The following is a 27,010-nucleotide window of genomic DNA, read 5'->3' on the forward strand; positions in this document are numbered from 1 at the left end:
CAAAGCGGTGTTCGTCAAAGTGCTGGTTTCCCCAGTCCTGACTACATGACCATCAAGGAAGGACAGTATCCAGGCAGCTGCGCCTCGTCTTGTGTGTCATCACGGCCCTTTCTCTTTCCTCAGGTGGTGAACATCACTGACCTCAAGGGACTGGTACTGGGACAAGCATTCTCCATTCAGTGGGATCTGCCGGTCAGTGACCTGCAGAAGTTCAACTGCTTTCCTGAGCAGCCCGCTGTCTCCGAGGAGAGTTGCAGGGAGCGGGGGTGCCTTTGGGAGGTAAGGGCCAGGAGCAGACTGCCCCAGTGAGCAGGAAGCTGTAAAAAGTGTCCCACAGGTAATTGGGCACCCAGCAAACACTTTCCAAATGTTGGTAGATTAAGCTGTAATCATCCTCAGGAAGCAAATGACGCTATGGCAGCTGATGAGGTGTTTTTATCAGCTGCATGTGATAGGCGGTCAGTGTTTCATTCAGAGATCTGAATGAGGATCAACTCACCGACTCTCTCCTTCAATCACACCATTTCAAATCCCACTTTGTTCTGAACATGGCTGTAATGCAGTGGGAATGCAATGAGTATTTTAAGTGATTTTTCCCCCCAACTATTGGAGAGTCCAAGCAGAAAGGTAAGGTAATGCTGTTTCTCTCCCTTTGAGAAATAGAGAGAATAAAGGCCAGAGAAAATCAGTGATCTCCTCGCGATCACAATAAGGGACAGTAAGGACATGGGGAACAGAGCCCTGCCTTAGGACCCCTTCACGATTGGGTGAGGCCAGTGAGTGTGTGTGTGTGTGTGTGTGTGTGCGTGTGTGTGAGTGTGTGTGTGTGAGTGTGTGTATGTGAGTGTGTGTGTGTGAGTGTGAGTGTGTGAGAGTGTGTGTGAGTATGTGTGTGTGTGTTTATTTTCTTTATTTTTACCTGTTTATTTGGTTGTGCCGGGTCTTAGCTGTGGCATGTGGGACCTTTAGCTGTGGCCTGTGGGATCAGTTTCTCCGACCAGGGATCGAACCCAGACCCCCTGCACTGGGCGCTTGGGGTCTTAGCCACTGGACTACCAAGGAAGTCCCTGTGTATGTTTAAATGGATGTATTCATTTGCTCGGGCTGCCATAGCCAAGTACAACAAACTGGGTGACTTAGAACAACAGACATTTATTATCTCAGCGTCTGGGAGCTGGAAGTCTGATATCAAACTGTCTACAGAGTTGGTGCTTTCTAGGGGCCAAGAGGGAAAATCCGTTTCGGGTCCCTTTCCTGGGTTCTGGTGGTTTGCTGGCAATCTGCAGTGTTCCTTGGTTTGTACAAACATCACCCTGACCTCTTCATCTTCACATGATGTTCTCCCCAGGTGCATGTCTGTGTCTCAGTTTCCCCTTTTACTAAGGACACTAGTCATATTGGCTAGCTCTGTCCCAATGACCTCATTCAACTTGATCACCTGCAAAGATCCTATTTCCAAACAAGGCACCAGGTACCTTATTCACAGGTACCAGGGGTTAGGACTTACCATCGCTTTGGGGAATATAGTTCAACTCATAGCAATGGACATAGGGTAAGAGACTGAGTCTGGTTTAACCACCTTCTTCTGTAATTAGAGTCTCGAAGCGTCATGTCAGAGGCTGACCTTGAAGTCCTCCTCTCGTTCCAGCCCACGACTGTTCCTGGGGTGCCCACCTGTTTCTATGACACCATCCCTAGTTATGCTGCCAGCAACATTCAGTACCTGCCTGTGGGCATCACTGTAGACCTCACCCACCTGACAGCCTCGGAAGCTGCACAAGCTACGGTGCCACCACCATCATCACGGGATGAGCTACCCCCACCTGCAGCCACAGCGAAGGCCGCCTCTGCATCTGACACGCTCTCTGCCACCATCGGCTTTCTCCGCCTGAGCGTGATCTACCACACAGAGAACATGCTGCAGTTCAAGGTAATCCTGTGTCTCCATGGCTGGAATTCTTAGCTGACAGCTCCATGCGGTTGGAAGACATTGAAACATCTTTAATCCAAATCCCTCATTCTACAAGTGGGGCTGCTGAGGCCCCAAGAGGTGAAGATCAGAAAGTTAGGAGAGAGTTGGGGTGGGATGTAACCTTACAACACTGAGGGTGGTAATTTCTTATAATAGTGAGTGCTCTAAGTCATGAACATCCTTAAAGAGTCCTTCTTTAGCCCTGAGAAAAGTGTGTCTGCTGTGTGGTAAGTCATATAAGTGGCAACAACCCACTTCTGACATCAGAGTTATTTCTCTAGCTGTGGTTCTTAAGCTTTAGCACCTGCACCTGTATCAGAATCACCTGCAGATCTTGTTAAAAGATGGCTGGCCTCACCCCCCAGAGTTTCCAACCTGAGAATCTGCACTGCTAGCAAGTTTCCAGGTGGTGCTGATGCTGTAAGTTAAGAGACCACTCTTGGAGACCTACTCAGCTCAGTTCAGTTGCTCAGTCATGTCTAACTCTTTGTTGACCCCATGGACTGCAGCATGCCAGGCTTCTCTGTCCATCACCAACTCCTGGAGCTTGCCCAAACTCATGTCCATCAAGCTGGTGATGCCATCCAACCATCTCATCCTCTGTCATCCCCTTCTCCTGCCTTCAATCTTTCCCAGCATCAGGCTCTTTTCCAATGAGTCAGTTCTTTGAATCAGGTGGCCAAAGTATTGGAGCTTCAGCTTTAACATCAGTCCTTCCAATGAATATTCAGGGTTGATCTCCTTTAGGATTGACTGATTTGATCTCTTTGCAGTCCAAGAGACTCTCAAGAGTCTTCTCTCTGCTGTAATAAAAATGCAGTCTGAACCATGGGTCTTCGTTGCCACATGTGGGGTCTCTTGTTGTAGCACATGGACTCTCTAATTGTGGTACAGGGGGTTAGTTCCATGACCAAGGAAGGAACCCACATCCCCTGCATTGCAAGGCAGATTCTTAACCACTGGACCACCAGGGAAGTCCCCACATGTTTTCTAATAACTATAGCTTAAAAAATATATTTGGAAAAAAATTAATGAAATTTATTTTAGTGACATTTTATTTAACCAGTATACTAAAATATTATCATATCACCATGTAATCCAAATACAACTTAACCATACTACGTCCTCAAAATTTGCTATGTATTTTGTACTCATGCTGCTGCTGCTGCTGCTAAGTCGCTTCAGTCATGTCTGACTCTGTGTGACCCCATAGAAGGCAGCCCACCAGGCTCCCTCATCTCTGGGATTCTCCAGGCAAGAACACTGGAGTGGGTTGCCATTTCCTTCTCCAATGCCTGAAAGTGAAAAGTGAAAGTGAAGTCACTCAGTCATGTCCGACTCGTAGCAACCCCATGGACTGCAGCCTACCAGGCTCCTCCATCCATGGGATTTTCCAGGCAAGAGGACTGGAGTGGGTGCCATCGCCTTCTCCGGTTTTGTACTCATAGTGAGTCTCAATTCAGACAGCACTTTCAAGTGCTTCATGGCCACATGTGGTGGGTACCTCCTTGGACAGGTCAGCTCTAGACTTTGCTTTTCACACTTTAGTGTTTAATGAGTCACCTCAGAGATCTTATGAAAATGAAGAGCCAGATTCAGAAAGTCTGGGGTGAGGCTGAGATTCTGTGGTCTTAACAAGTTCCCTGGCTGGTGGGGCAGAGGTTAAAGTGTCTGCCTGCAATGTGGGATACCTGGGTTTGATCCCTGGGTCGGGAAGATCCCCTGGAGAAGGAAATGACAACCCGCTCCAGTATTCTTGCCTGAGAATCCCATGGACGGAGGAGCCTGGTGGGCTACAGTCCACGGGTCGCAAAGAGTCGGACACGACTGAACGACTTCACTTTCACTTTCTAACAAGTTTCCCGGTGATCCTGTTTAACATTGTGAAATATTGTGAAAGCTGCTTTTGACCTGACAAACACAATATTGAGAAGCAAAGCTTTAGAGAAAACTTGTCTGAAACAGGAGGTAAGGGGACAGGGCACAAGAGAATAACAAAACCTGAGGACAGGACATAAACTGATTAGATCCAAATGGGTCCAAAATGGCAGACAAGTCAATTTCCACTAGACTTTGAGCCTCAATATAGGATCTTTGTAACACATAAGCAAGCTAAATGACACACCCACAGGCACCATGATAATTCTGAGGCTGACTATAAAGGGCTGAAAAATGGGTGGTGGCTCAATTCATGGAAATCCCTGCCCATTCCCTGAAATAGTTGGAATAACCCTCCCACTCATTAGCCCATGAAATTACCCAGCCCATAAAAACTAACCATGCCATATTTTGAGGTGGTTCTTGCCTTCTGAGGTGGCCCACACTCTGTCTGTGAAGCGTGTTTCTCTCTAAATAAATCCACTTCTTACCTATCAAGAAAAGAGACTTGTTTGAAGTGTAAAAAGTTGGCTAATAATATGATAAGGAAGAGGATGCTTGCTCATCCTGGCCATACTCCAGGGCCTCCAACAACACTCTTCCCTTGTCTCATTTTTCCCACACATTTTTCTCTAATTTTCCTACCTGTCAGGTAGAGAGGAACAAGCAGTGGGTACAAGAGAGCCATCTTAGGGATGGAAAAACTGTACAACATCTGGAAGTTCCCCCAGTAAGAAGACCTCAGTGTCCATAAGTAAATTCAATTCTCTAATTTCTAACATATACTCACATGCTCACACATAAGGTACTGTATACACATGCATGTTTCCATACCACACCCTCATGAACACACACACACACACACACACATACACACACACACATACATTCTATCCATGAGATTCTATACCCTTATATCACAAATTTTTTAGAAATGTCCTTGCTGGCTTCGAATAGGTCATATTGAAGCATTTTTGGAGTTCAGGCTCCATATTGGGCACAGTAGGTATGTAGGCCTCACACCTATTTGTTTCAGGATATTTGATGCCTCCTGATATGATTCAGACCAGCCAGAAAATATGGAAACTGAATTGTATTTGATATAAGCTGGCACAAGGAATTGTAGGCCTGAGATTCCATGAAGAAGCTTCCTTCTCTCTTCTTGGCAGATCTATGATCCCACTAATAAAAGGTATGAGGTCCCAGTGCCTCTGAACACCCCTTCGTCTCCAGTGGGCTCCCCTGAAAACCGTCTGTATGATGTCAAGATTCGGAACAATCCTTTTGGGATCCAGATTCGAAGAAAAAGCTCCAGCACTGTGATGTAAGCACTCTTTATTTGGTTCTAATTAGAGCGGTTCTAGATCTAATTATAGTGGCTCTCGTGAATGCAAGTGAAATATTAATTTTAGAGGCTCTATGTCAATATGTTCAATGAAGAATGTATCTATTGCCCCTACTTCAATAAAAATTTTATTTGCCATTAGACCGTAACAAGAAAAATGAATCAACCAAAGGTTTACAAAAGCTAATTAAGTGGTGCTTGTTTTAGGGAAAGGAAAATACATGTTCTATTCTTTGTTCCTGTTAAGTAGGACAGGAAACTCTATTTAATAAGTATGACATTATCCGTGATAGAAATCAGTTCTATATACCCTCATTAAGAAATAATAACTGAAGAGTCAGGAGAGAAGGACAAAGGTTACTGAGGCTTCAGTAAAATGGCTTCTTACAGTCTTTGCTTCTATCGACACTCAAGACTCAAAGCCTCTTCACAGTGTTAAGCATGAAAGGAGTTGTCATCTCTCATCCCTTGCCCTGCTGCTGAGTGGAATGGAGTGAAGGTCTGGATTTTGCCTGGGGCTGAGGTTCCCCATCCATGTAGAAACTGTGACCTGGGTGCACACGTGTGCTTTCAGCTCTCTCTGGCTGTATGTCTGACTTTCTGTCTGTTCCCTTCTTTGGTAATGTCAGGTGAGTGTATGTTCCTCGGTTCTGTCTCGTCCACAGCAAAGATTTGGAGTGACGAACATTAAAGCTCTCAGCGTGTCACAGCTCTTGGGTCTTGGACAGACTGTGTTATAGCTCTCAGGTCTCAAACGGACCGTGTTATAGCTCTTAGACAAATCAGTGTTACAGCTCCATTTTATTTAGATAATAGCAGGAAAATCCATCTTTGAGGTGTGAGGGCATGTCGACCCAAAGACAGGAAGAGAAGAATGCCCCAGCATGCAAGAGGAGGAGAGAGAGAGAGAGAGCCCCTAGGCTCCTCTTTTTATACGTTTTTCCCTCCCCCGGGGCCTGCCCTATGCAAATTGGGCTAGCCAGAAGCGCTGTTTGTTCTCCCGGAAGTCCTCACTCCGGTCCTTGGACCTTCCTTTGACCTCCCTTTGTTCTATTTTTGCGGGCTTTTCCCTTCCTTGTCTTTTAGCCACCACCGTTTTGGACTCCTGTTTCCTATTCTGACTACCTAACAGTAAGAAGTTCTTCGGCCAATCCAGAAAACCATTCTAAGAGTATCACATTTTCTACAGAAAAATGTGCCTCTATCTTATCCATTCACTCATGCATTTATTCAAGCTGATATGCTGGGTAAGGAGAAGTAGAAATACAGAGATGAGGGTGATGTGGTCCTTGTTGTCCAGGAACCCATTCTCATCCTTGCAAAAGACAGATAACAAATAAACATGCCAGCACAGAAACTTGGCAGCAAATTATGGCCCTTGTTATGACCTGGATCGTCTCACAGTATTTGAACATGGATCCAGATATTCAGCCACTCAGGAGGCTTCATGGAGCCCGTGTTTGTGCTGGCCTGTGCCCAGCTCTGAACCAAGGTCTGCTCTCGTGTTGCAGTTGGGACTCTCAGCTCCCTGGATTCACCTTCAGGGACATGTTCCTTTCCATCTCCACACGCCTCCCCTCTCAGTACCTCTATGGCTTTGGGGAAACTGAGCACACAACTTTCAGAAGAAACATAAGCTGGCACACGTGGGGGATGTTTGCCCGAGATGAGCCACCAGCGGTAAGCACAGACAAAATCATCAATATTTTTACTGTATATAAATTTAGTTTAATCCCTGTATAATCTGCTCTCAAATGAAATACACCATATTTAAGGTTTTCTTTCCTTTCTGTCCCTAAACTACCTATTTATATATATTTCCTGTGGACTATGGATTTTATTTATTTCACAAACTTTTATTTAATATGTTCTACATGTCAGGCACACATAGAATGAGACACTGTCTTATTAAGATACTGTCTTTTTCTCCAGATGCTTATAAACTAGTAAAAGAGAGAAAAAGAGAGAGAGGCAGAAACAATGGTAATGCAGTGTAACCAGTGCTACAATAGATTTGTATAGTAATAAACAAGGAAGGCATAGGAGGAGAGGGCACTTAGGTTTTCACTTGGGATGGAAGGAAGGGTCAAGGAAGTCTTCACAAGAGACATGACATTGTACTGAATCTTCAGTACTGTACAGGAGTTTGCTGTTTGGGTTATGATGTGAACATGATTTCTTGGATTTTCTCTTCTTCATTATCCACCTGCTCTTCCCACAACCCTCCTAGTATAAGAAGAACTCCTATGGTGTCCACCCCTACTATATGGCACTGGAGGAGGATGGCAGTGCCCATGGAGTGCTCCTGCTGAACAGCAATGCCATGGGTAAGACAGACACACATTCTCTGTGTACCACCAGAAACATCTGTGACCACTATTAGCAATCTGGAATATCAACAGAAATGAGGAAAGTCAAGGGTAAGGGAAATGAGACAGATAAACTCACCTACCATTCATTCATTTATTCAGGTTACTAAGAGCACTAGGCCAGGTATAAGGGGTATGATTTTCACTAAACACAGTGCCTATCTTGTATGACCTTATGTTACTGTACACTTAAGCTCTTTTTTCACAAAGTGATGTAAGGTGTTGAGACTGAGATTATGTTTGAGGTACCTGAATATCCCTCTGATTCCACTGCATGGGAAACAGCTTATTGGAGGAGGTGGGCATTAAAATAAGAATGTAAGAAAGTGAAAATAGCAAAATTTAGGGCAGATTCCCTGACTGGGTGACTTATAGTTCCAGGGATACTCCTCACCTTCTTTTTTCTCTTTTTAAACAGATGTGACATTCCAGCCTACTCCTGCCCTGACATACCGCACCACAGGAGGCATTTTGGACTTTTATATGGTTTTGGGGCCAACCCCTGAGCTTGTAACTCAGCAATACACTGAGGTTGGATTCTACCCATCAATATATCATCCAATGTTTGCTGGGTATTGCCATGTTCTTAGCACTGAGAAAGGCCATTTTCCCCTCCTTAAGACCCTTAGATGTCCCTACTACATTATTGCTGTCTTTTCTGAAAGTCAGGATTTAGTGTTTAGGGGCTCTACAGGCATATTGATATCCCATACTTCTCTGAGCTATTTGCCTTTCTGAGAATTTCAAATCAGTGATAATCACTGAGTTCTCAGGTTTCCTAGAGTGGATACTGTTTATAGAGAGACTTTCTATCATTCTGCATCTCTATGGTTAATCCATATTTATTTGACTTTCTTATTTTTCTTGACGGAGGCCTCTTAGATGAGATAGCTTCATAGAAGAGCTCAAGTTGCTTCAAGTAGAAGCCAATCATCTTTTCTTCCCAAAGAAATGTAATTGAGTCTATTTTTCTTTTTTATTTTAGTTGATTGGTCGGCCAGCAATGATTCCCTATTGGGCCTTGGGATTCCAGCTGAGTCGCTATGGATACCAGGATGATTATGAAATCTCCAGTTTGTATGTTGCAATGACGGCTGCTCAGATTCCCTACGTATGATACCCTCATTCAGTCTGTGGTTTAATTAGTGGTGGGAATTTGTGGCTAAGTATAGATTGGAAAATCTTCATAGAAATTCATTCAAGTAGTGATGACTACTTTAGTATGAAGAAAAAATGTAGCTGTGGAGCTAGAAACATTACCTCTTAAATTTATTTCAGGCCACCCTTTAAAATCAAGGGTTGCAGACTCAGAGTTGCATAAATCCTTCAGCAGTTTGAGGGATGCTTGGGGGATACTGTTCCTGCCTCTTGCCAGGAATATCCTGCAGTAGCCATGGCTGGGCTTTGAGGCATGACTTTGGGGCCTGAAAATCATCTCAAGATTATAACCATTTTAGGAAATTGTACTGTGGCTATTCTTGGAGAGAGTGGCTATAAAAGGACAATATGAATGAAACCAGTTAATACTAAGCTGTCACTTTTTCTTAAACACACACATACACATAAGCATATCCTACAGCTACAATCTCAGAACAGTAGTACACACAAGCAAAGTCTTATCCAACTCTTTGTGACCCCATGGACTGTAGCCCACCAGGCTCTGTCCATGAATTCTCTAGGCAAGAACACTGGAGTAGGTTGCTATTGCCTTCTCCATAAAGCCCAGAAGTGCAGTCATTTGCTGTCAACAGACAGAATTCCATAAATAGCATGCTCTTTATCCTCTTGTAATGATCAGTTTCTCATCACGCAGTTGTTTTGCTCTCAATTCACCTCCTGAGGTTTTGGAGGACAATTAATGATTGGCAGCTGAGAATAAAATAAAGCATTATGATATTCTCATCAAAGATAATTTGAAACATTCATCCAGGCTTAATTTTTCTTTTTATAGACTGCTATTCTAGATACTTATTAAATATAAATTAGAAAAGATGGGAAAATTAAAAGACTAAAAAGAAAATCCATGGATATACCTCACAGAGACAATTAATGTTAATAATTTGTTCATTCATTCTTTCTGAGTTTTGGCTTATGAACAAATCTCTCCTCCCTCGAAGAAGTTTTACTTAAAGTCTTAAGGCAATACAGGTGGTTATCACTTTCAGGTTAAAAAGAATCATCATCTCCCCACCAGGAACTGAATACTAACTACTTGATGTTATTATCCAACAATCAAGGATTAAGTGAATTTCATGTGCCGAAACCTGAGTTGGTGCTTTATAGAGAAGACAAGGTTCTCACTCCAGGCTCATCCAGTCAAATGAGAGTGGCAGAAATAAATACATTCTAGAAAACTAGAAAACAATGTAGTTCTAAATGTGAATAAATTCCGTCAGGTTTACTGGAGGGAGGGGGGAAAGACACAGATATGTTTCTCAGGCAAGTATGGCTTTCTACCCTTGAACATTCAACTATCATTTTGTTTAGTAGGCTCACTGAGTTTGCGATCTGAAGAATGGAAAGACGTAAATTGAGGGAAGGAGTGGGAGGGAACACAGTTGGAGGAGCAGCATGGGAAAGAATGGGGACCGGTGAGCTGGGTGTAGGGATCAGAAAGCAATTTCAATCAGCAGAACTGAAAAGCCAGTCTAGGAGAGTAACAGAGAAGGCGTCCAGCGAGGCCTGGTCTGGAGTCTGCAGGCAGCAGGGCCAGAGCCCGGCCAAGCAGTTTGTGTCCCCTGAAGAGCTCCTGCTTGCTTCCTTCTACAGGATGTCCAGCATGTAGACACTGACTACATGGACCGGAACCTGGACTTCACCCTCAGCCCCAGCTTTCAAAATCTTGGTCTCCTGATTGAGCAAATGAAGAAAAATGGCACGAGATTTGTTCTTGCTCTGGTAGGTATTTAGAAAGATTAGATCCTGTTTTCTGCTTCTATAGTTCAAAACTAGTACCATTGAGGGAAACTGGATGAAAAATACAGAAGACCTCCTGAACATTTTTTGTAACTTCTTATGAATCTATAAGTTTTTTAAAGTATTAAAAAGCAAATAAACAAAGGAAGAATGAATGAAAATGGCTTTTAAAAGATGATGGATTGCAATATTTATTTTTCATAACTGTGTTGTTTGGAGGTAATTTATTGTTACATTCTTTTGGTAGAGTTATGCTAGTTAACAGCCAAAAGTACAAAAGAGTGTGTAACACTAGATTTAGCCTCCAAAAAAAAACAAAAACACACGCACACACAGTAAAGAAGAGAGAGAGTGTGTGTGTTTCACTGTTTCAGGCTATGCCTCAGAGAAAATAGCTGTATCTTAATCTCATTTTTCCCTTAGGGGCTCAAAAACCTCTTAAGTTACCATTACCAGTACTCAACAATGGTGAGGTTTAAGGGACTTATTTCTTCTTAATTAAATTCACAAACAACTGATTTAAGATCCAGAATATCAGTTTATTATTTCATATTGGGGGCTTACCAGGTGGTACAGTGATAAAGAATCTGCCTGCTAATGCAGGAGACAAGAGGCAATGATTCGATCCCTGGATTGGGAAGATCCCCTGGAAGAAGAAATGGCAACTCACTCTAGTATTCTTGCCTGTGAAATCCCATGGGCAGAAGGAGCCTGGAAGGCTACAGTCCATGGGGTCACAAAGAATTGGGTTTGCCTGAGCGACTGAGCACACATTTTACATTGGAAGCTGTATCTTGTCAAACACAGAAGTAGTTACCTACAAATGACCCTTCCTTATAGCCTCCAGGAATTACAGCATTATTCTCTGACTTTTTTTCATTCATTCATTCAAGTATTAAATAACATTGGGTCTTTGAAAATCACTCTTCTAAAAAATGTATTTATAATCTAAGAGAATAAGATGTCTTAAAAAAAAAAAAAAGATGTCCTTTTCCTTACAGAGATTTTATTCTTTTGGAGTGAGACCTCCAAAAAATAAACATTAAAAAAAGATAGTTCCAGATAGGTAGTGACAATTTCTATGACAGTTGTGAAATATGATGCTATTTAGAGAGCAGTTGAGGCAGGTATGAGATAGACTGAACAGGGAAGAGAACTTGAAATAGACAAGTTGGGTCACAGAATAGAAGAAAGGAATTTCATGTTCTTAAGGACTATTGCCATTACATTGTGGAAACACAATCAATTATACTTCTCCACTTGAGAGTAATGTTTTATTAACCTGGTTTATCTCCAGGAATTGTTTTCAAACATTAGCATACTTTTTTCCCTCAAGAATGTTATAGAGAGGGACTTCCTGGTGGTCCAGTGGCTAAGACTTCACACTTCAATGCAGGGAGCGTGGGTTTGATCCCTGGTTGGGGAACTAAGATCCCACATGCCACACGTTGCAGCCAAAAAAATAAATGAATAATGTTATAGAGAAACATCAATAAAGTTTTTTGCTCTCAGTTATCCATGGGATGTGTGTGTGGTGTTGTAATTCTTTCTCACCATTTCTTTCTGTACTGTGAATTGTTAAAAATTTAGAGAGGAGATTTCTTGGTGACGTTTTTCTCATATCTGCTGTTCTAAACCCTTTCCCTGCAGGACCCAGCCATTTCTGGCAATGAGACCCAGTATCTCACATTCACCAGAGGGAAGGAAAGTGATGTGTTCATCAAATGGCCAGACAACAGTGATATTGTCTGGGGAAAGGTAAGATTTTGGATAAGGTGCCTATAATTAATCAGTATCACAATTGATTAAAAGAGATGCAATAACTCTTGGCAATATATATTGGGTAATTTATAAATTGTGAATGAGTAGAAATCTGTCTGATACTGATTAGCTCAATAAACATTAACAAGGCTAAGGTTTCAGGTCTAATCCTCTAAAATATCGGTGAGCCTTGTTTTATTGTCTGCAAGTATTCCAATGACCCACCCCTTATACATGCCAACTGGTCATTTAACAAAGATAAAGAATCCCTTTGAAAAGGACTTTGAAATCTGTCTCTCAGTCACCCACTGTCATCTTTGACCCAGGATGCTTAATCCGTATGTAAATAAATCACTGAATGCTATAAATTAATCTCCTTCTCTTATCTCCTTTCATTCCCTTTTGTGGCCTCAATCCTCATACTTATTGTTCGACTCTTAGCAACAAGATTTTAAGTGGACTTCCTGACTCTGGATGACAGTAGCTCCTAGCCAGTGTTGCTCTGTAAATATCTCATGCTGCTTCATCTTGGCTTCTTGTCTACCGATGCCGAATAGAAATACAGAGGCAACATTTGGAGGAAATAGAAAAGATTAGCTTTATTATTTTTACCAGGCAAAAGGGAAAAACAGCGGATTAGTGACTCAATAATTGTGCCCTGCTCTCTTAGGAATAGGGAGAGGTTTTATATCCTCTTGAATGTCTTGATTTTTTTTTTTTCCCTGCTGCCAAGTTTCAAAATGGCCACAGCTGTCATCAGGCAACTGAGCAGCCAAGTCTGGTGTCCCTGAAGTTATCAGCCCAGGACCTTCTTTCTGAAATGGAGAATGCTACAGGAGTGTAGGAGGAGAAGAATGCCAAGCATAGAGTATAATCTATATGGAATCAGAGAGTAATTAGCTTTGTGAAGGACAAGTCCAGCTACAAGCGTCTGTTAGTTCAGCTCAGTTCAGTTGCTCAGTCGTATCCGACTCTTTGCAGCCCCATGGACTGCAGCACACCACGCTTCTCTGTCCATCACCAACTCCAAGGGTTTACTCAAATGCATGTCCATTGAGTCGGTGATGCCATCAAACCATCTCATCCTCTGTCGTCCCCTTGTCCTCCTCAATCTTTCCCAGCATCAGGGTCTTTTCCAAGGAGTCAGCTCTTCGCATCAGGTGACCAAAGTATTGGAGCTTCAGCTTCAGAATCAGTCCTTCCAATGACTATTCAAGACTGATCTCCTTTAGGATGGACTGGTTGGATCTCCTTGTTGTCCAAGGGACTCTCAAGAGTTTTCTCCAACACCGCAGTTCAAAAGCATCAATTCTTCGGCACTCAGCTTTCTTTATAGTCCAACTCTCACATCCATATATGACTACTGGAAAAACCATAGCTTTGACTAGATGAACCTTTGTTGGCAAAGTAATGTCTCTGCTTTTGAATATGCTATCTAGGTTGGGCATAACTTTTCTTCCAAGGAGTAAGCGTCTTTTAATTTCATGGCTGCAGTCACCATCTGCAGTGATTTTGGAGCCCCCAAAAATAAAGTCTGACACTGTTTCCACTGTTTCCCCATCTATTTCCCATGAAGTGATGGGACTAGATACCATTCATTATCTTCATTTTCTGAATGTTGAGTTTTAAACCAACTTTTTCACTCTCCTCTTTCACTTTTATCAAGAGGCTGTTTAGTTCCTCTTCACTTTCTGCCATAAGGGTGGTGTCATCTGCATATCTGAGGTTATTGAGATTTCTCCTGGCAATCTTCATTTCAGCTTGTGTTTCTTCCAGTCCAGCGTTTCTCATGATGTACTCTGCATATAAGTTAAATAAGCAGGGTGACAATATACAGCCTTGACGTACTCCTTTTCCTATTTGGAACCAGTCTGTTGTTCCATGTCCAGTTCTAACTATTGCTTCCTGACCTGCGTGCAGGTTTCTCAAGAGTCCGTTAGTAGTAACAGCTAAAGAATAACCAAAACCATTGTAGGCCTGTTTGGCTGGTATGTGCCAAAGGCTGTTCACTTGTTTCTGTTTTGCTGCAACACTCCTGCTCTGGGTTAATGCCCTGTTCAAGTGCCTTTGAATGTTCCTTCCCAACTTGCCCAAATAATACCCGTACTTCGAGGCCAGCCTAAATGCTCACTCTCAGGAAGCATTCAACACCAGCTGTGTTCTCCCTCTTCTGTATTGCGACTCTCAGAGAGTGTAACGTGCAACCTAGTGCTTCTGTCCCATCTGTGACCTCGGAGAAAACAAGGACTCTTTCTTACTTAAGGCTCAGCAGATACAGATTACAGAAGTGAGCCTGGCATGTAGTAAACGTTTAGTATTTTTGGAATGAATGAATGAATCAATGTATGTAGTTGAAAAGTGAAAATGTGGTCGTGTCTGAGTTTTTGTGACCCCATGGACTAGAGCCTATCAGGTTCCTCCGTCCATGGGATATTTCAGGCAAGAATACTGGAGTGAGTTGCCATTTCCTTCTCCAGGAGATCTTCCCAACCCAAGGATTGAACCCAGGTCTCCCGCATTGTAGGCTGACGCTTTGTCATTTGAGCCCCCTAGGAAGTCCAAAATGTATATAGTTAATGTCCTTCTAGTTATAGACGAAATTGGTTGATACTATGAATTTTTTAATGCTGTGTATACTTGGGGTCCCTAGTAAGTTGTGATACTGCTTAAAAGCATTGAGGCTAAGCGTATGGGTTGTGAACAGAAATCAATCTTATTCCTTTAGAGTCACACTTAATATGTATTTTTTATAAGGGGAAATTTGTTCCAAGTCTGTGATAGGCAGATCAGTGAAAAAATCATCATTTGCAAAGTGATTGTACAGAGGATGTGCTTAGAAGGGATTTAGTTAATAGCATTCCAAAGTAAAATTTTGAAAACTGATGGAATGAATCAAGAGATCCTAACCTATATTCACCTAACAAAATTTCATATATTCAGACTTTGAAATTTAATTAATGGCAAATATCCCCCAGAATTGTATGGAGATGCATGTCATTTGAGTCTAACATGTGAAACATCTCATGGTCTATGCGCAATGCTTTTTAAAGATTTTAATTTTTCTTTTTCTTTTTTTTCTAGGTTTTGCCAGATCTGCCCAACGTGAATGTGGATGGGTCCCTTGATCTCGAAACTCAGGTTAAGGTACAGTAATGCACAGATTTTTGTCTACATGGTTCTACACATCTGGATACTTATGAGTTTTACCCTGATGTTTGGTTAAGTAGCTCTGAGTTGAGTATACTTGTCAACGGGTAATTTTCTGGAAGCAAAATTTTCCCCAAATGGAAACCCAGCAGGCAGCTAAACTGGAATTGTACAGAAGGGAATCATGCATGAAATACCTCTACCTGTGCACCTTCAACGGGTTGTATTTTGTTTGAACTTAATGTTGCTTGAAAAATAATGAAGGAAAGTCTGGGATCTTTTCACTGGAGAGGTTATGAACAGATTGGGTTTTAACGAATCGTCTACATTTAGAAGAAAGTGCTGGCCACTTGAAAGGAGCAATGGCCTTGACTCAGCACTTGATGCCACATCAGTCTTGGGCATCCAGCATCCCATCCACACTGCAGCTCACATTTCCCTGCATGACTGATCTCCTTGATATGGCCAACGTGGTAAAAGCACTTGTGCTCTGAAGTTTGACTGTTTAGACGCTGATGGTTAATTTTCCTGTTTATATGATGACATGCCTAATCGTAAAGTGAATCCCATGTTTAAAATGGGACTTAAAGACTATCTAACCTTCTAGGAAAAGAGAGAATGGAGTCACCTTTTCTGGTGTGTGTGTGTCCACAGTAAACTCTGTGCAGCTGCAGTCACTGATATGAGGTTAGGGCACACACTGAGTGGGCAAAGCCTTGCACAAATACCTGCTTGTCTCCTCTTCCCGATCCTTGTGCACCCCCCTTCCCAGACAGGCTGAGACCCCACATAAGAGCATGTGTCATCCTTACAGCTGTTCAAAGCCCACGTTGCTTTTCCTGACTTCTTGCGGAACAGCACAGCTGCCTGGTGGAAGAGGGAGATAGAAGAGCTCTACAGAAACCCTCGAGAGCCAGAGAAGAGCTTGAAGTTTGATGGATTGTGGATTGTAAGTCATCTTTCATGCCTTTCTTTGAAAGCATTAGCAGTCAAAACTCAGGGAGATAACTCAGAACCTACTAAAGCAGCAAGCTAGGGCTGGAGGAGTGGATGAGAAGGATGCTGTTATAGAGCTGAGGTGCTGGGACCACCAGGAAGAGCAGAGAGAATCATACGTCTGCCCAGGGACATACTGCCTGGTGGAAGTTGGAGTCCCTGAAAGCAATGAGCCACCGCTCAAGTTGCTGCCTGAAAAAGAAAGAGGGACACATACCTGATTTCTCTTAGCTCCCACCCTCTAACCTCTTGCCAATGCTTTCCATTGGCCAGACCTACACAGAGGCCAGTGCTAAAGGAGCCCAAGAGCCCGTCATGTGATACAGGGCAGGGCCAGGGGTGGGCAAGTCATGGATCAGAGGCAACTGATATTCATCACAGGGCTGGGAAAATGCCAGCTTCAAAGGTCCATTCCAACGCTTGCTATGCTTGTTGGTTGGGCTTAAGAGCAGGGCTTCCTGAGATGTCTCTGGGACACTCATTCGAAGTCTCCTCTGTTGGTGTTTTTCTAGGAGTGGGAAGCATATCAGTGCCCCAGTTTCCTCCTCCACTGTGCAGTGGTCTGAGCTCCCAACCATATTCCAGGTTACCTCTGAAGAGCTTCTCCAGTTTGGGCCAGGCTGAAAGAAGCTTGCCATTGACCCAGAGACAAACCTCTCAGCCACCCACTGGCGGCCCTGGGGCTTCCCTGGTCACCATCAGGATAGGCAGACCCAGAGTAGGTGCACAGAAGGACACAGATTAACCCAAACTGTGAAGAGATGGGGCGAGCCCTGAGGAACACAGATCCCAACAGCTCTGTGGTGTTTGTCCCACTGCAAGAAAGGTGTAGCTAAATAACTCCAGTAGCCAAGAGTCCTCCCAAACAGCTTGCCTTTGCATTTTAGTATGTCCTACTTAAGATCACCAGGGGCTTCCCTGGTGGCTCAGACAGTAAAAGTGTCTGCCTGCAATGTGGAGACCTGGGTTCAATCCCTGGGTCAGGAAAAGCCCCTGGAGTAGGAAATGGCAACCCACTCCAGTACTCTTGCCTGGAAAATCCCATGGATGGAGGAGCCTGGTGGGCTACAGTCCACGAGGTCACAAAGAGTCGGACACAAATGAGCGACTTCACTTTCACTTAAGATCACCTAATATACAATATTTTAAGTTTTCCATTGATAATGTAGGCTGTGAATATTCACCTCGGGAACTGCTATTTCTTGCATTTAAGTAATAGATCCCTGCAAGTATTATTTGATTTCTAGATTGTTTCTGAGTTACCTACAACTTTTTAGGACCGTGTATCTACTGTAGAAAGTTAGAGATTTCTCCTGGTTTTAGGTCGATGCTGATGTCAGAATCAATAATCTAAACTATTGATAATGAGGAGATTATGATAACCATTAGCCACAGATAAAAAGTGAGTCATCCATACAGAAAAGATGGGCTTGTGTGGGGAGATGAATCAAAAGGAGATTTACTTAGGTCATGATTCCAGCCTAATTTCAGTATTTTGTCACTATAAGCCAATCCTCACAGGTCTAAAAATGCCAAGTAAACTAGAGGTTTAACACTCTTCTTAAACCAAAATGATTTCTTAGAATCCTTTTGGGTTGAGATTACACAGTTAGTGATGCAACCAGCTGGTGTGAATTTGACCTTGTCTCTGTGAGGTCAGTGTCATCTACAGGGAGGCCCATGCTGCCTCTGACCCACAGAATTTTTTTTTTATTTTTGCTATCTCATTGCAGAACATGAATGAACCATCGAACTTTGTGAATGGATCTGTCACGGGCTGCAGCAATGAAATTCTTAATAATCCACCCTATGTGCCATGTATGTAAAATGATGTCTTCACCAAATTACTTCTCTGCTCAAAAGCCTTGCAAATTTTCCTGTTATTGTTAAAGTGAAGCCTAATTTTGGCAAGAAAACACTTTTAAATCTGACGTAAAATCCCAAAGAGAGTAACTTTGAATAAGTGCAAATAAACAACTAATCAAGCATAGAAACAATAGCATGCTGTGGTATGAAAGAAACCAAGCAACAATGTGCATCTGGTTATAGTGATGAGTATGGACTGATAACTGAAACTCCCAATCACCCCCTGCACACCACACACACCATACATACATACCACACACTACACTGCACACACACCATACACGTGCACATACAGACATGTCACACACCACACACATCACACACCCTGCAACATACTACACATGCACCACAAAGACACACATACACACCTACCACACACACACACACACACACCCCCTACATACACACTTCACTCGTTTGACTAGATGATGGAAATCTAGCTCCGTCACCTCCTTCTGCCCGTGTTCACAGAAACTGCATGAAAGATACTCCCTGTTTGTCCCGTGGTAAAAGCAGAAAAAGAATGTCAATGGGCCCTGGGTTTAAAGGTGTCTTAGGAGCTGAACACCTTACAAGGTGAACTCTTTCCTTGCCTTGAACTCGTACCTTACTTGAACTCTTGCCTAGGGAAGGAAGTGACTCACTTCATTAACAGCACTGTCCCAGTAATTCGTGGACTCCACATTGCCTGAATTGTGGGTCACTGCTAGGCTTCCTGCTGCTCACTAGCTCCTTCCTTCCTTCCTCTCTCCCTTCCTCCCTTCCTTTCTCCTTCCTTCCTTTCTGCCTTTTTCTCCTTCTTTCCTTAATTTAATATCTATGTATCAGATAAGTGATGACAAATCAGAAAGCTTTAGCCATACTAGTGCAGTGATGAAATAGGACCCGTTCCCTTGAGAACATTACCATCTAGTGGAAGAGACGATCATAACCACAAAGGGGTTTCTCGTGTCCTAACTGGACTCTGGCAGCCCCCTGTGGCTATTGGAGTTGGAGCAAACAGAAGGGTGCCCTTCCTGGCTCTACACCCTATTCTTACCTTTCATTAATTAAGCAGCCACAGGACCCTGATAACAAAAAATTCTTAAAACTGGAGCTGTTATTGGTAACGAGGATGTTGGCTGAAGTTGAGAAATGTGAAGATGATGGGCATTTCTGGTGAATGTGCAAATCAGGTTTTGTAAGAATTAACTCTGCATTTCCTCCCAGATTTGGAGTCCCGGGACCAGGGCCTGAGCAGCCAGACCCTGTGCATGGAGAGCCAGCAGGTGCTGCCCGATGGCTCACCGGTGCGCCACTACGACGTGCACAGCCTTTATGGCTGGGCCCAGACCAGACCCACGTACGAGTGAGTGTGCTTTTGTCATTGGCCAGCAAGACAATTTTCATTTCTTCCCATGGCTGTAAGTGTCTAGAGTTCTGACATGGTCAGGGACAAAGTTCTTTGCATCACGGGCATCTACCCTTATTCTGTGTGTATGTGTTAAGTCACCTCAGTCATGTCCGACTCTGTGCAACCCTATGGACTGCAGCCCACCAGGCTCCTCTGTCCATGGGGATTCTCCAGACAAGCAGACTGGAGTGGGTTGCCATGTCCCGCTCCAGGGGATCTTCATCGAACCTGCATCTTCTATGACTCCTGCATTGCAGGAGGATTCTTTACTGCTGAGCCACTGGGGATACCCCTGCCTTATTTCTTGCCTTCATTACCTCTCACTGGGGTGTGTGTGTGTGTGTGTGTGTGTGTGTGTGTGTGTGCACGTGCGTGCGCACGCATGCATGCCCATGCATCCCTGTCCATTTTTGGACTTGTGTAAAATATTGGCAGTAACCTAAATGGATTTGTTTCCGCTATAGCTAACTTATTTTCCTGTTGTCACTTACTGAATACTTTATCTCTGCCTATTGATGTGATGCTTTCTTTAGCAAATATTTGGATTACATCATACACCAGCATCTATCAGTAGATTTTCTCTTTTGTTCCACTGATTTTTCTCTCATATCTTGTTTTCATTTTTGAGCTAAAGCATCTTACAGAAGACTGACCTTCCATTGATAAATATTTAAACATCTTTTACGTGTATTTGTCCCTCTGTGCAAAGTTTTTCCTGCATTTTGAGGATTAGCCTAGCAGAGAGCATATTACCAAAAGGAGCTGTAGTCATATATAGTTTTATTTGGGTACCAGATCTACCTCGTTGCTCTTTAAATGACTGACAAATTATCTCTCTCCTTTGAGCCTCAGTTTCCTGACAGTAAAAGGAGGCCAGGGTTGTGAGACTGCACACATGAACATGACCGGTACAATACCTGGGATAGAGTAATTGTTCTATGAATATCTGTCTTACCCCAGCCCTCCTCATACCTAGAAGTAGACAGCTAATTAATTTTTTTAAGAAAAGAAATCCACATATTGTTAATCAACTATATTCCAAAATAAGATAGCATTTTTTAATTAAGACATTTTTTTAAAGAAAAAGAAATCCATGTTTTAGTTGATGCTCCATCTGCAGTTGTTCTGCTGGGAAGTTGATTGGGACTGTCAGCATCACTTAAATAGCAGATGCTTTCTGGCTTAAAATGGAGCAGCACTCTGCTGCCTTACACTCCAGGCTGCAGCTACTCTTTATGATAAAGTGCCTCAACTGTCCAGCCTCAAATTCACCCTCAGCTCGCCCCCTTGTCCCCCTCCGAGCAGAGCCGTGCAGGAGGTGACGGGACAGCGAGGGATCGTCATCACTCGCTCCACTTTCCCCTCTTCTGGCCGCTGGGGAGGACACTGGCTGGGCGACAACACGGCCGCGTGGGACCAGCTGAAGAAGTCAATCATTGGTGTGTGGGCTCTCATCCTGGGGCCTCTCCATGGGGGGAGGGGGCTGGAGTGCTCCTCAGCGGGGTTGTCGTGTCTAATTATCCTCCATGCGGTCAGTGAAAGCCACGGGAGCTGAGTGCTCTGTGTGTGTGTGAGTTTTAATGCACACCCGTCTTTTGACATTTTCACCACGAGCGGCTCAGAGCTTTCAAATGTGGAACAGAAGAGACAGGTCAAACCTACCCTTCCCACGGTCTGCTCTCCTGTGTCCAATGCAGCTGTATCTTCTCCCCGCAGGCATGATGGAATGCAGTCTCTTTGGAATCTCCTATGTAAGTCCTACTGGGGCCATGATGAATCCCCTAGTTCAGATTTCGGTGTGTCTGAAACACACAAAGTCCCACTTAAAACATGCTCTGATTTTGCATCTTCTCAGACAGGAGCAGACATCTGTGGATTCTTTGGAGATGCTGAGTATGAGATGTGTGTTCGCTGGATGCAGCTGGGGGCGTTTTATCCATTTGCCAGGAACCACAACACATTCGGGACCAGGGTGAGGGAAGCGGGTTATGGTGCGGGTGTTCCGTGTCCTCACATCACAACTTCCTCTTGTAATTCTATTTACGTATTTGTTTATTTTTGGCTGTACTGGGCCCTCATTGCTGTGTGGACTTTTTCTCTAGTTGCGGCGAGGAGGGTCTAGTCTCTAGCTGCAGTGTCCAGGCTTCTGCTGTTGTGGAGCACGGGCTCTGGGCCTGTGGGCTTTAGTGGTGGCAGCAGTTTGGGCTCAGCAGTTGCGGCTCCTGGGCTCTAGAGTGTGGGCTCAATAGCTTTGGTGCACCGGCATAGTTGCTCCGCAGCATATGGGATCTTCCCAGGTCAGGGATTGAACTTGTGTCTCCCTAACTGGCAGGTAGATTCTTTACCACTGAGCCATCAGGGAAACCCCACCACTTCTTAACGCTCAAGAACATCGTACTTATTTGTATGGTGAAAAATTATAAAATCACCAGCAACTCCAGTGCTTGGAAAATCCACAGAGTTCAAAAGCCCAGACTACCAACCATTTTTGAAGAATATACTTTTTCCCATCTCTTGGGTTATTCATGCCTGTGAGGAGAAATGTTTATGGCTCCCTACGGAGCTGAAATAAAAAGAGGCTCCCTTTGCTTTTAGAAATGATGGGTTTGTATTTTACTTAAATCTCACTGAGTTACGTCAGTGCTGCATGGAGACCCATCTCTCTCTACACACGTGCAGGACCAAGACTAGACCCCATCCTGAAGGGTTCATGGAAAGAAAAGGAAGCAAGGAACTCCAGTTTATAAAGATGGTAGATGGAGGGAAAGAGGAAGCTAGAAGTTAGAGGAAAAAGGATGTGTAACCTACACAGCTTTTGAACTGTGGTGTTGGAGAAGACTCTTGAGAGTCCCTTGGACTGCAAGGAGATCCAACCAGTCCATTCTGAAGGAGATCAGCCCTGGGATTTCTTTGGAGGGAATGATTCTGAAGCTGAAACTCCAGTCCTTTGGCCACCTCACGCAAAGGGTTGACTCATTGGAAAAGACTCTGATGCTGGGAGGGATTGGGGGTAGGAGGAGAAGGGGACGACAGAGGATAAGATGGCTGAATGGCATCACTGACTCAATGGACGTGAGTCTGAGTGAACTCCGGGAGTTGGTGATGGACAGGGAGGCCTGGCATGCTGCGATTCATGGGGTCGCAAAGAGTCGGACACGACTGAGCAGCTGAACTGAACTGAACTGAACCTACATATGGGATATGTGCCTGTGCGTGAGTGCTTAGTTGCTAAATCCGACTCTTTATGACCCCATAGACTGTAGCCTGCCAGGCTCTTCTGTCCATGGGACTTCCCAGGCAAGAATACTGGAGTAAGTTGCCATTTCCTTCTCCAGGGGTTACTCCCAGATTAGCGATCAAACTCATGTCTCCTGTCTTGGCAGGGGGAATTCTTCACCACTGAGCCACCAGGAAAGCCCATATGTGTGTGCTGGTCCTTTTCTCATACTGCTAGGAAGGAGGAGGTAACCTTCCACTTGCTCCTTTACCCTTTTAGAGACAAGATCCTGTGGCCTGGGACTCAGCCTTTGAGATGTTCTCAAGGAAAGTCCTCCAGACCAGATACACTCTGCTGCCCTACCTCTACACTCTAATGCATAAGGCTCACGCTGAGGGCAGCACTGTGGTTCGACCCCTTCTCCATGAGTGAGTAGAGCCGGGTTCCCCCAGTGACAAGTCTGGGATGTCTTGGGAACAACCCTCTGCAACTGTCATAACAACATGGGCATATTTTTCACCTTTTTTTTCTTTAAGGTTTGCAGAGGAACGCACAACATGGGATATAGACCATCAGTTCATGCTGGGCCCTGCCATCTTAATTAGCCCCGTGCTGGAAAATGTGAGTTTTCCACTGTGGCTCAGTGTGGCCTCCAATCATATAATCTAAAGAACAGGAAGGGCGTTTCATGGATTTTTTTTTTTTTTTTTGGCTGTGCTAGGTCATTGTTGCTCTGCGGGCTTTGCTCTGGTTGTGAGCGGGGCCTGCTCTCCGGCTGTGCTGTCTCTTATTGTGGTGGCTTCTCTTGCTGCGGAGCATGGGCTTTAGGGCACGTGGGCTTAGTGGTTGCAGCTTCTGGGCTCTCGAGCACGGGCTCAGTAGTCGTGGCGCACAGACTGAGTTGCCCTGTGCTTAGTGGCAAGTGGGATCCTCCCTGACCAGGCATTGAACCCGTGTCTCCTGCATCGTCAGGCGGATTGGATTCCTTACCACTGAGCCACAAGGGTAGCCCTACAGCTTGTCTTATCCAGCTCACTGTTTTCAGGCAAATGCATTTCTAGAACTTCTAAGGGAGATCTTGATTGTTTTTCAAGATCTCCATTAATGGAAACTTTACCCCTACAAAGGATTCTCATTTTGGTATCTTGTCATATTGCATCCTTGCAAAATCTACCTTTTCATAAATGTTATGTTTCTCTGTGTTTAAAGAAGAATTTCCTAGGATCTTTCTCAATAAAACCTTTCCAACTCTTAAAGTCATTAATCAAGTTCCCATTTTTAATCTTATTTCTACAGAGATAATTTTAAAAATTAAAAGTAAATTATTGGCATATTCATAACAACGTGTTGATTTTGTGTTTCAGAATACTTTTCAGGTCCAGGCTTACTTTCCCAGAGCCCGTTGGTATGACTACAGCACGGTAAGAACTAACATTGTTTCTGGACCTGGGTTGGTCCCTGCAGGCAGAGAGAGGGGCCTGGAACTTTCTCCTGACTTCCAAGCACATATTTTCTAAGGCAGTAAGTTTCAGCCTTTCAGCCATGCAAAGTTTGCTTAAATAAAAGTATCCATAAAACCATAAATATTGGAAAATCTGATGCCTATGTTACATTGACTCCTCCTCAACCACCTACCTTTTCTGGACAATACAGAGAAAAGGCTAGATTTTTAGAGGTTTTAGCAAAGCTGAAACCCAGAGATCTTCTGCTTCGATTTGCAGTATTTTGCTGATTTTCTTGGAAAGGAAGGTCTTCTGATAAAGCAGGCACTGATTTCATCTATTTTTCTCGTCATCATTCCTTGCCTACTTTCTCCCTTCTAGGGATCGGGCAATGAATCAACAGGTGAGTGGAAAGTCCTGGAGGCTCCCCTGGACCATATCAACGTTCATGTCAGAGGAGGCTACATCCTGCCTTGGCAAGAACCTGCGATGAACACTCACTCCAGGTAAGGGATAGAGGTGGTGTTTATTGGCCTTGCTCTCCCATAACGAGGCAGCCTTTTCGGAAGTGGCCCACCTCGATGGAGGATAAACTAAATATGGACAGTTTCATTAATCTGATTCTGAGAGTACCTTCCAAGAGGGATCTGGAGGAGAATGAGTTCATGAAGTCAGTCTTGGGGAGAACTTTTATGTGTAGCTTCTGTGTCAAAGGTTCAAAGTACGTTTTCCCGAGGGTACCATCATGTACCTCTCTCCACAGCATTTAAAAATTCAGGAATAGGAGTGAGCTCTTTGATTTGTGATGTCTACCCAGAGTTTTAGTACTTATCCTGAGGTCTACTTTGGTGAACTCAAGAGAAATTATACACACACACACACACAAAATAGAACATGTCATGTCAAGAGAGACATGCATAACAAGAGTAGTAACAACTACTTAGTGGTTAGTAAGTGGAAGTTAGTGGAAGTTAGCTTTCACTCTTGTGCTATAAAAATCATGGTTTCAGCTCTGGGCTGAGTCTTGAATAACAGAATTTGAATGTATGAAAACAAGAGAAAGGGATATACTGGGAGGATTAAAGAACTAAAGGTGAAAAATGAGCTCAATTTGGAGGGCAGTAAACCATTCATGCTGAGTTTAACTGGAGTAATGATAAAGAGATAAAGTAAATAAAAATCAAGCTGGTTAGTATCAGGCCATGGAAAGTTGTGAATGCAGAAGAAGCATTCTGCATTGTATCTACAGCAATCTGGAAGCTGTTAAATGATTGTTGTTTTTTTTTTTTGTGGGGGGGAGAAGCTTCTTATATTACTAATAATATGTATGTAAGTAACATGTATGTATTTGATTTTTGGAGATTTAAGTTGTATTGAATGTTTCATTAAAATATAAACATTTTATTCTGTTAGCTTTTAAATATCTTTTATTTGAGCTCATCTGTTTTTAGAATTTTAGGTGTATTTTTAATGCATTTACTTTTTTTCTGGATGACTATATATTGTCCAAAGAAGCTGTCCTTCATTCTTACAACCTGCAGTCTATAGAAAAATAACTTTTCTTTTAATAGCCGACAGAAATATATGGGATTGATTGTTGCTTTGGATGACAATGGGAGAGCTGAAGGTCAGCTGTTCTGGGATGATGGACAAAGCATTGGTGAGTAGGAGCTTTCCTGGGTCCGCACACAGCATTCAGGGAAGCCATACACGGAGGCTCAGGATATAATTGGCATGAACTGAAAACCTGTTTCTATCACTACTATTAATAAGGCGGTGGTGTTGGGAGGATTTTTGCAACTTTTGTTTCTCATATATATTATGCTGTAGTTGTAATAGAAGGGTATAGGGTCCCCAGCTTTGTAAGATCATCAATTTGATATTATAGATTCAGCTGGGGGACTTAACCTCCCTATAACTTTCTTGCTCTGATAAGAATGTTACTGCAAATATCAAGCTGACCATCCGCTCTCAGTGGTTCATAGATCTACCTCTATTTGGGCCAACCATCTAGAACCAGGCACCCTTTGGCTCCAAAGGGGTGGCTCAAACAGTAAAGAATCTGCCTGCAGTGCACGAGACTGGGCTCAATCCCTGGGTTGGGAAGACCCCCTGGAGAAGGAAATGGCAACCCACTCCAGTATCCTTGCCTGGGAAATCCCATAGACAGAGGAGCCTGGCAGGCCCCAGTCCAGGGTCTCAAAGAGTCAGACATGACTGAGTGACTAACACTCTTTTAGTGCAGGCCCACTCAGGAAACATATTAGAGCTTAGAAAATTTCTTAGTGTCTCAGAATTTGGGAATTAAAGTTGTCAAAAGAATAATTATGTCAATGAAATATTGCTTTGTGTACTTTCTCTTCCCTGTCTAGGAACACGATAGTTCTATCTTAGATTTTGGTGCTTGTCACTATAACAGGAATACCTTCTTCCTCAGGCATTGCTGTAGATTTACAATCTCTCACCAACTGATGTCCATTTTCCAGTACTTTATTACTGTGGACCTCTAATCTTGTAGCAGGTAGCAGTTACTGAATTTATAGTTTTTTTTTCAATAAAATAAAATATTTTTTCTTTATTTACAAAAGTAAAATATTTCTAAAGGTTTCCTCCTTTTGATTTTATTCATTGCAAAGGTAAACATATCATCATTAAAGAAAACATTTTAGAGATAAAAAATTAGAAAAAAAATTAAAACCAGTTGATAT

The 27,010-nt window shown here is 43.3% G+C and overlaps 1 protein-coding gene across 1 annotated transcript in view; it reads left to right on the forward strand.

Moving 5' to 3' along the window:
• Positions 1-27,010, forward strand: part of LOC138079742 (probable maltase-glucoamylase 2) — a 99,965-nt gene that overhangs the window by 50,563 nt on the left and 22,392 nt on the right. Inside the window, exons 24-45 of the mRNA XM_068972430.1 lie at positions 124-279; positions 1,649-1,786; positions 1,841-1,930; positions 5,020-5,174; positions 6,707-6,875; positions 7,426-7,522; positions 7,983-8,095; positions 8,550-8,675; positions 10,334-10,462; positions 12,131-12,238; positions 15,323-15,385; positions 16,203-16,337; positions 18,118-18,202; positions 19,460-19,598; positions 20,949-21,082; positions 21,360-21,394; positions 21,499-21,615; positions 23,140-23,288; positions 23,397-23,481; positions 24,225-24,281; positions 24,684-24,808; positions 25,874-25,962. Of these exons, the coding sequence (XP_068828531.1) occupies positions 124-279; positions 1,649-1,786; positions 1,841-1,930; positions 5,020-5,174; positions 6,707-6,875; positions 7,426-7,522; positions 7,983-8,095; positions 8,550-8,675; positions 10,334-10,462; positions 12,131-12,238; positions 15,323-15,385; positions 16,203-16,337; positions 18,118-18,202; positions 19,460-19,598; positions 20,949-21,082; positions 21,360-21,394; positions 21,499-21,615; positions 23,140-23,288; positions 23,397-23,481; positions 24,225-24,281; positions 24,684-24,808; positions 25,874-25,962 (2,494 nt within the window). The remainder of the gene's footprint in view (positions 1-123; positions 280-1,648; positions 1,787-1,840; positions 1,931-5,019; positions 5,175-6,706; positions 6,876-7,425; positions 7,523-7,982; positions 8,096-8,549; positions 8,676-10,333; positions 10,463-12,130; positions 12,239-15,322; positions 15,386-16,202; positions 16,338-18,117; positions 18,203-19,459; positions 19,599-20,948; positions 21,083-21,359; positions 21,395-21,498; positions 21,616-23,139; positions 23,289-23,396; positions 23,482-24,224; positions 24,282-24,683; positions 24,809-25,873; positions 25,963-27,010) is intronic.

Source organism: Capricornis sumatraensis, chromosome 5, assembly GCF_032405125.1.
Source record: "Capricornis sumatraensis isolate serow.1 chromosome 5, serow.2, whole genome shotgun sequence".
Lineage (NCBI taxonomy): Eukaryota > Metazoa > Chordata > Mammalia > Artiodactyla > Bovidae > Capricornis > Capricornis sumatraensis.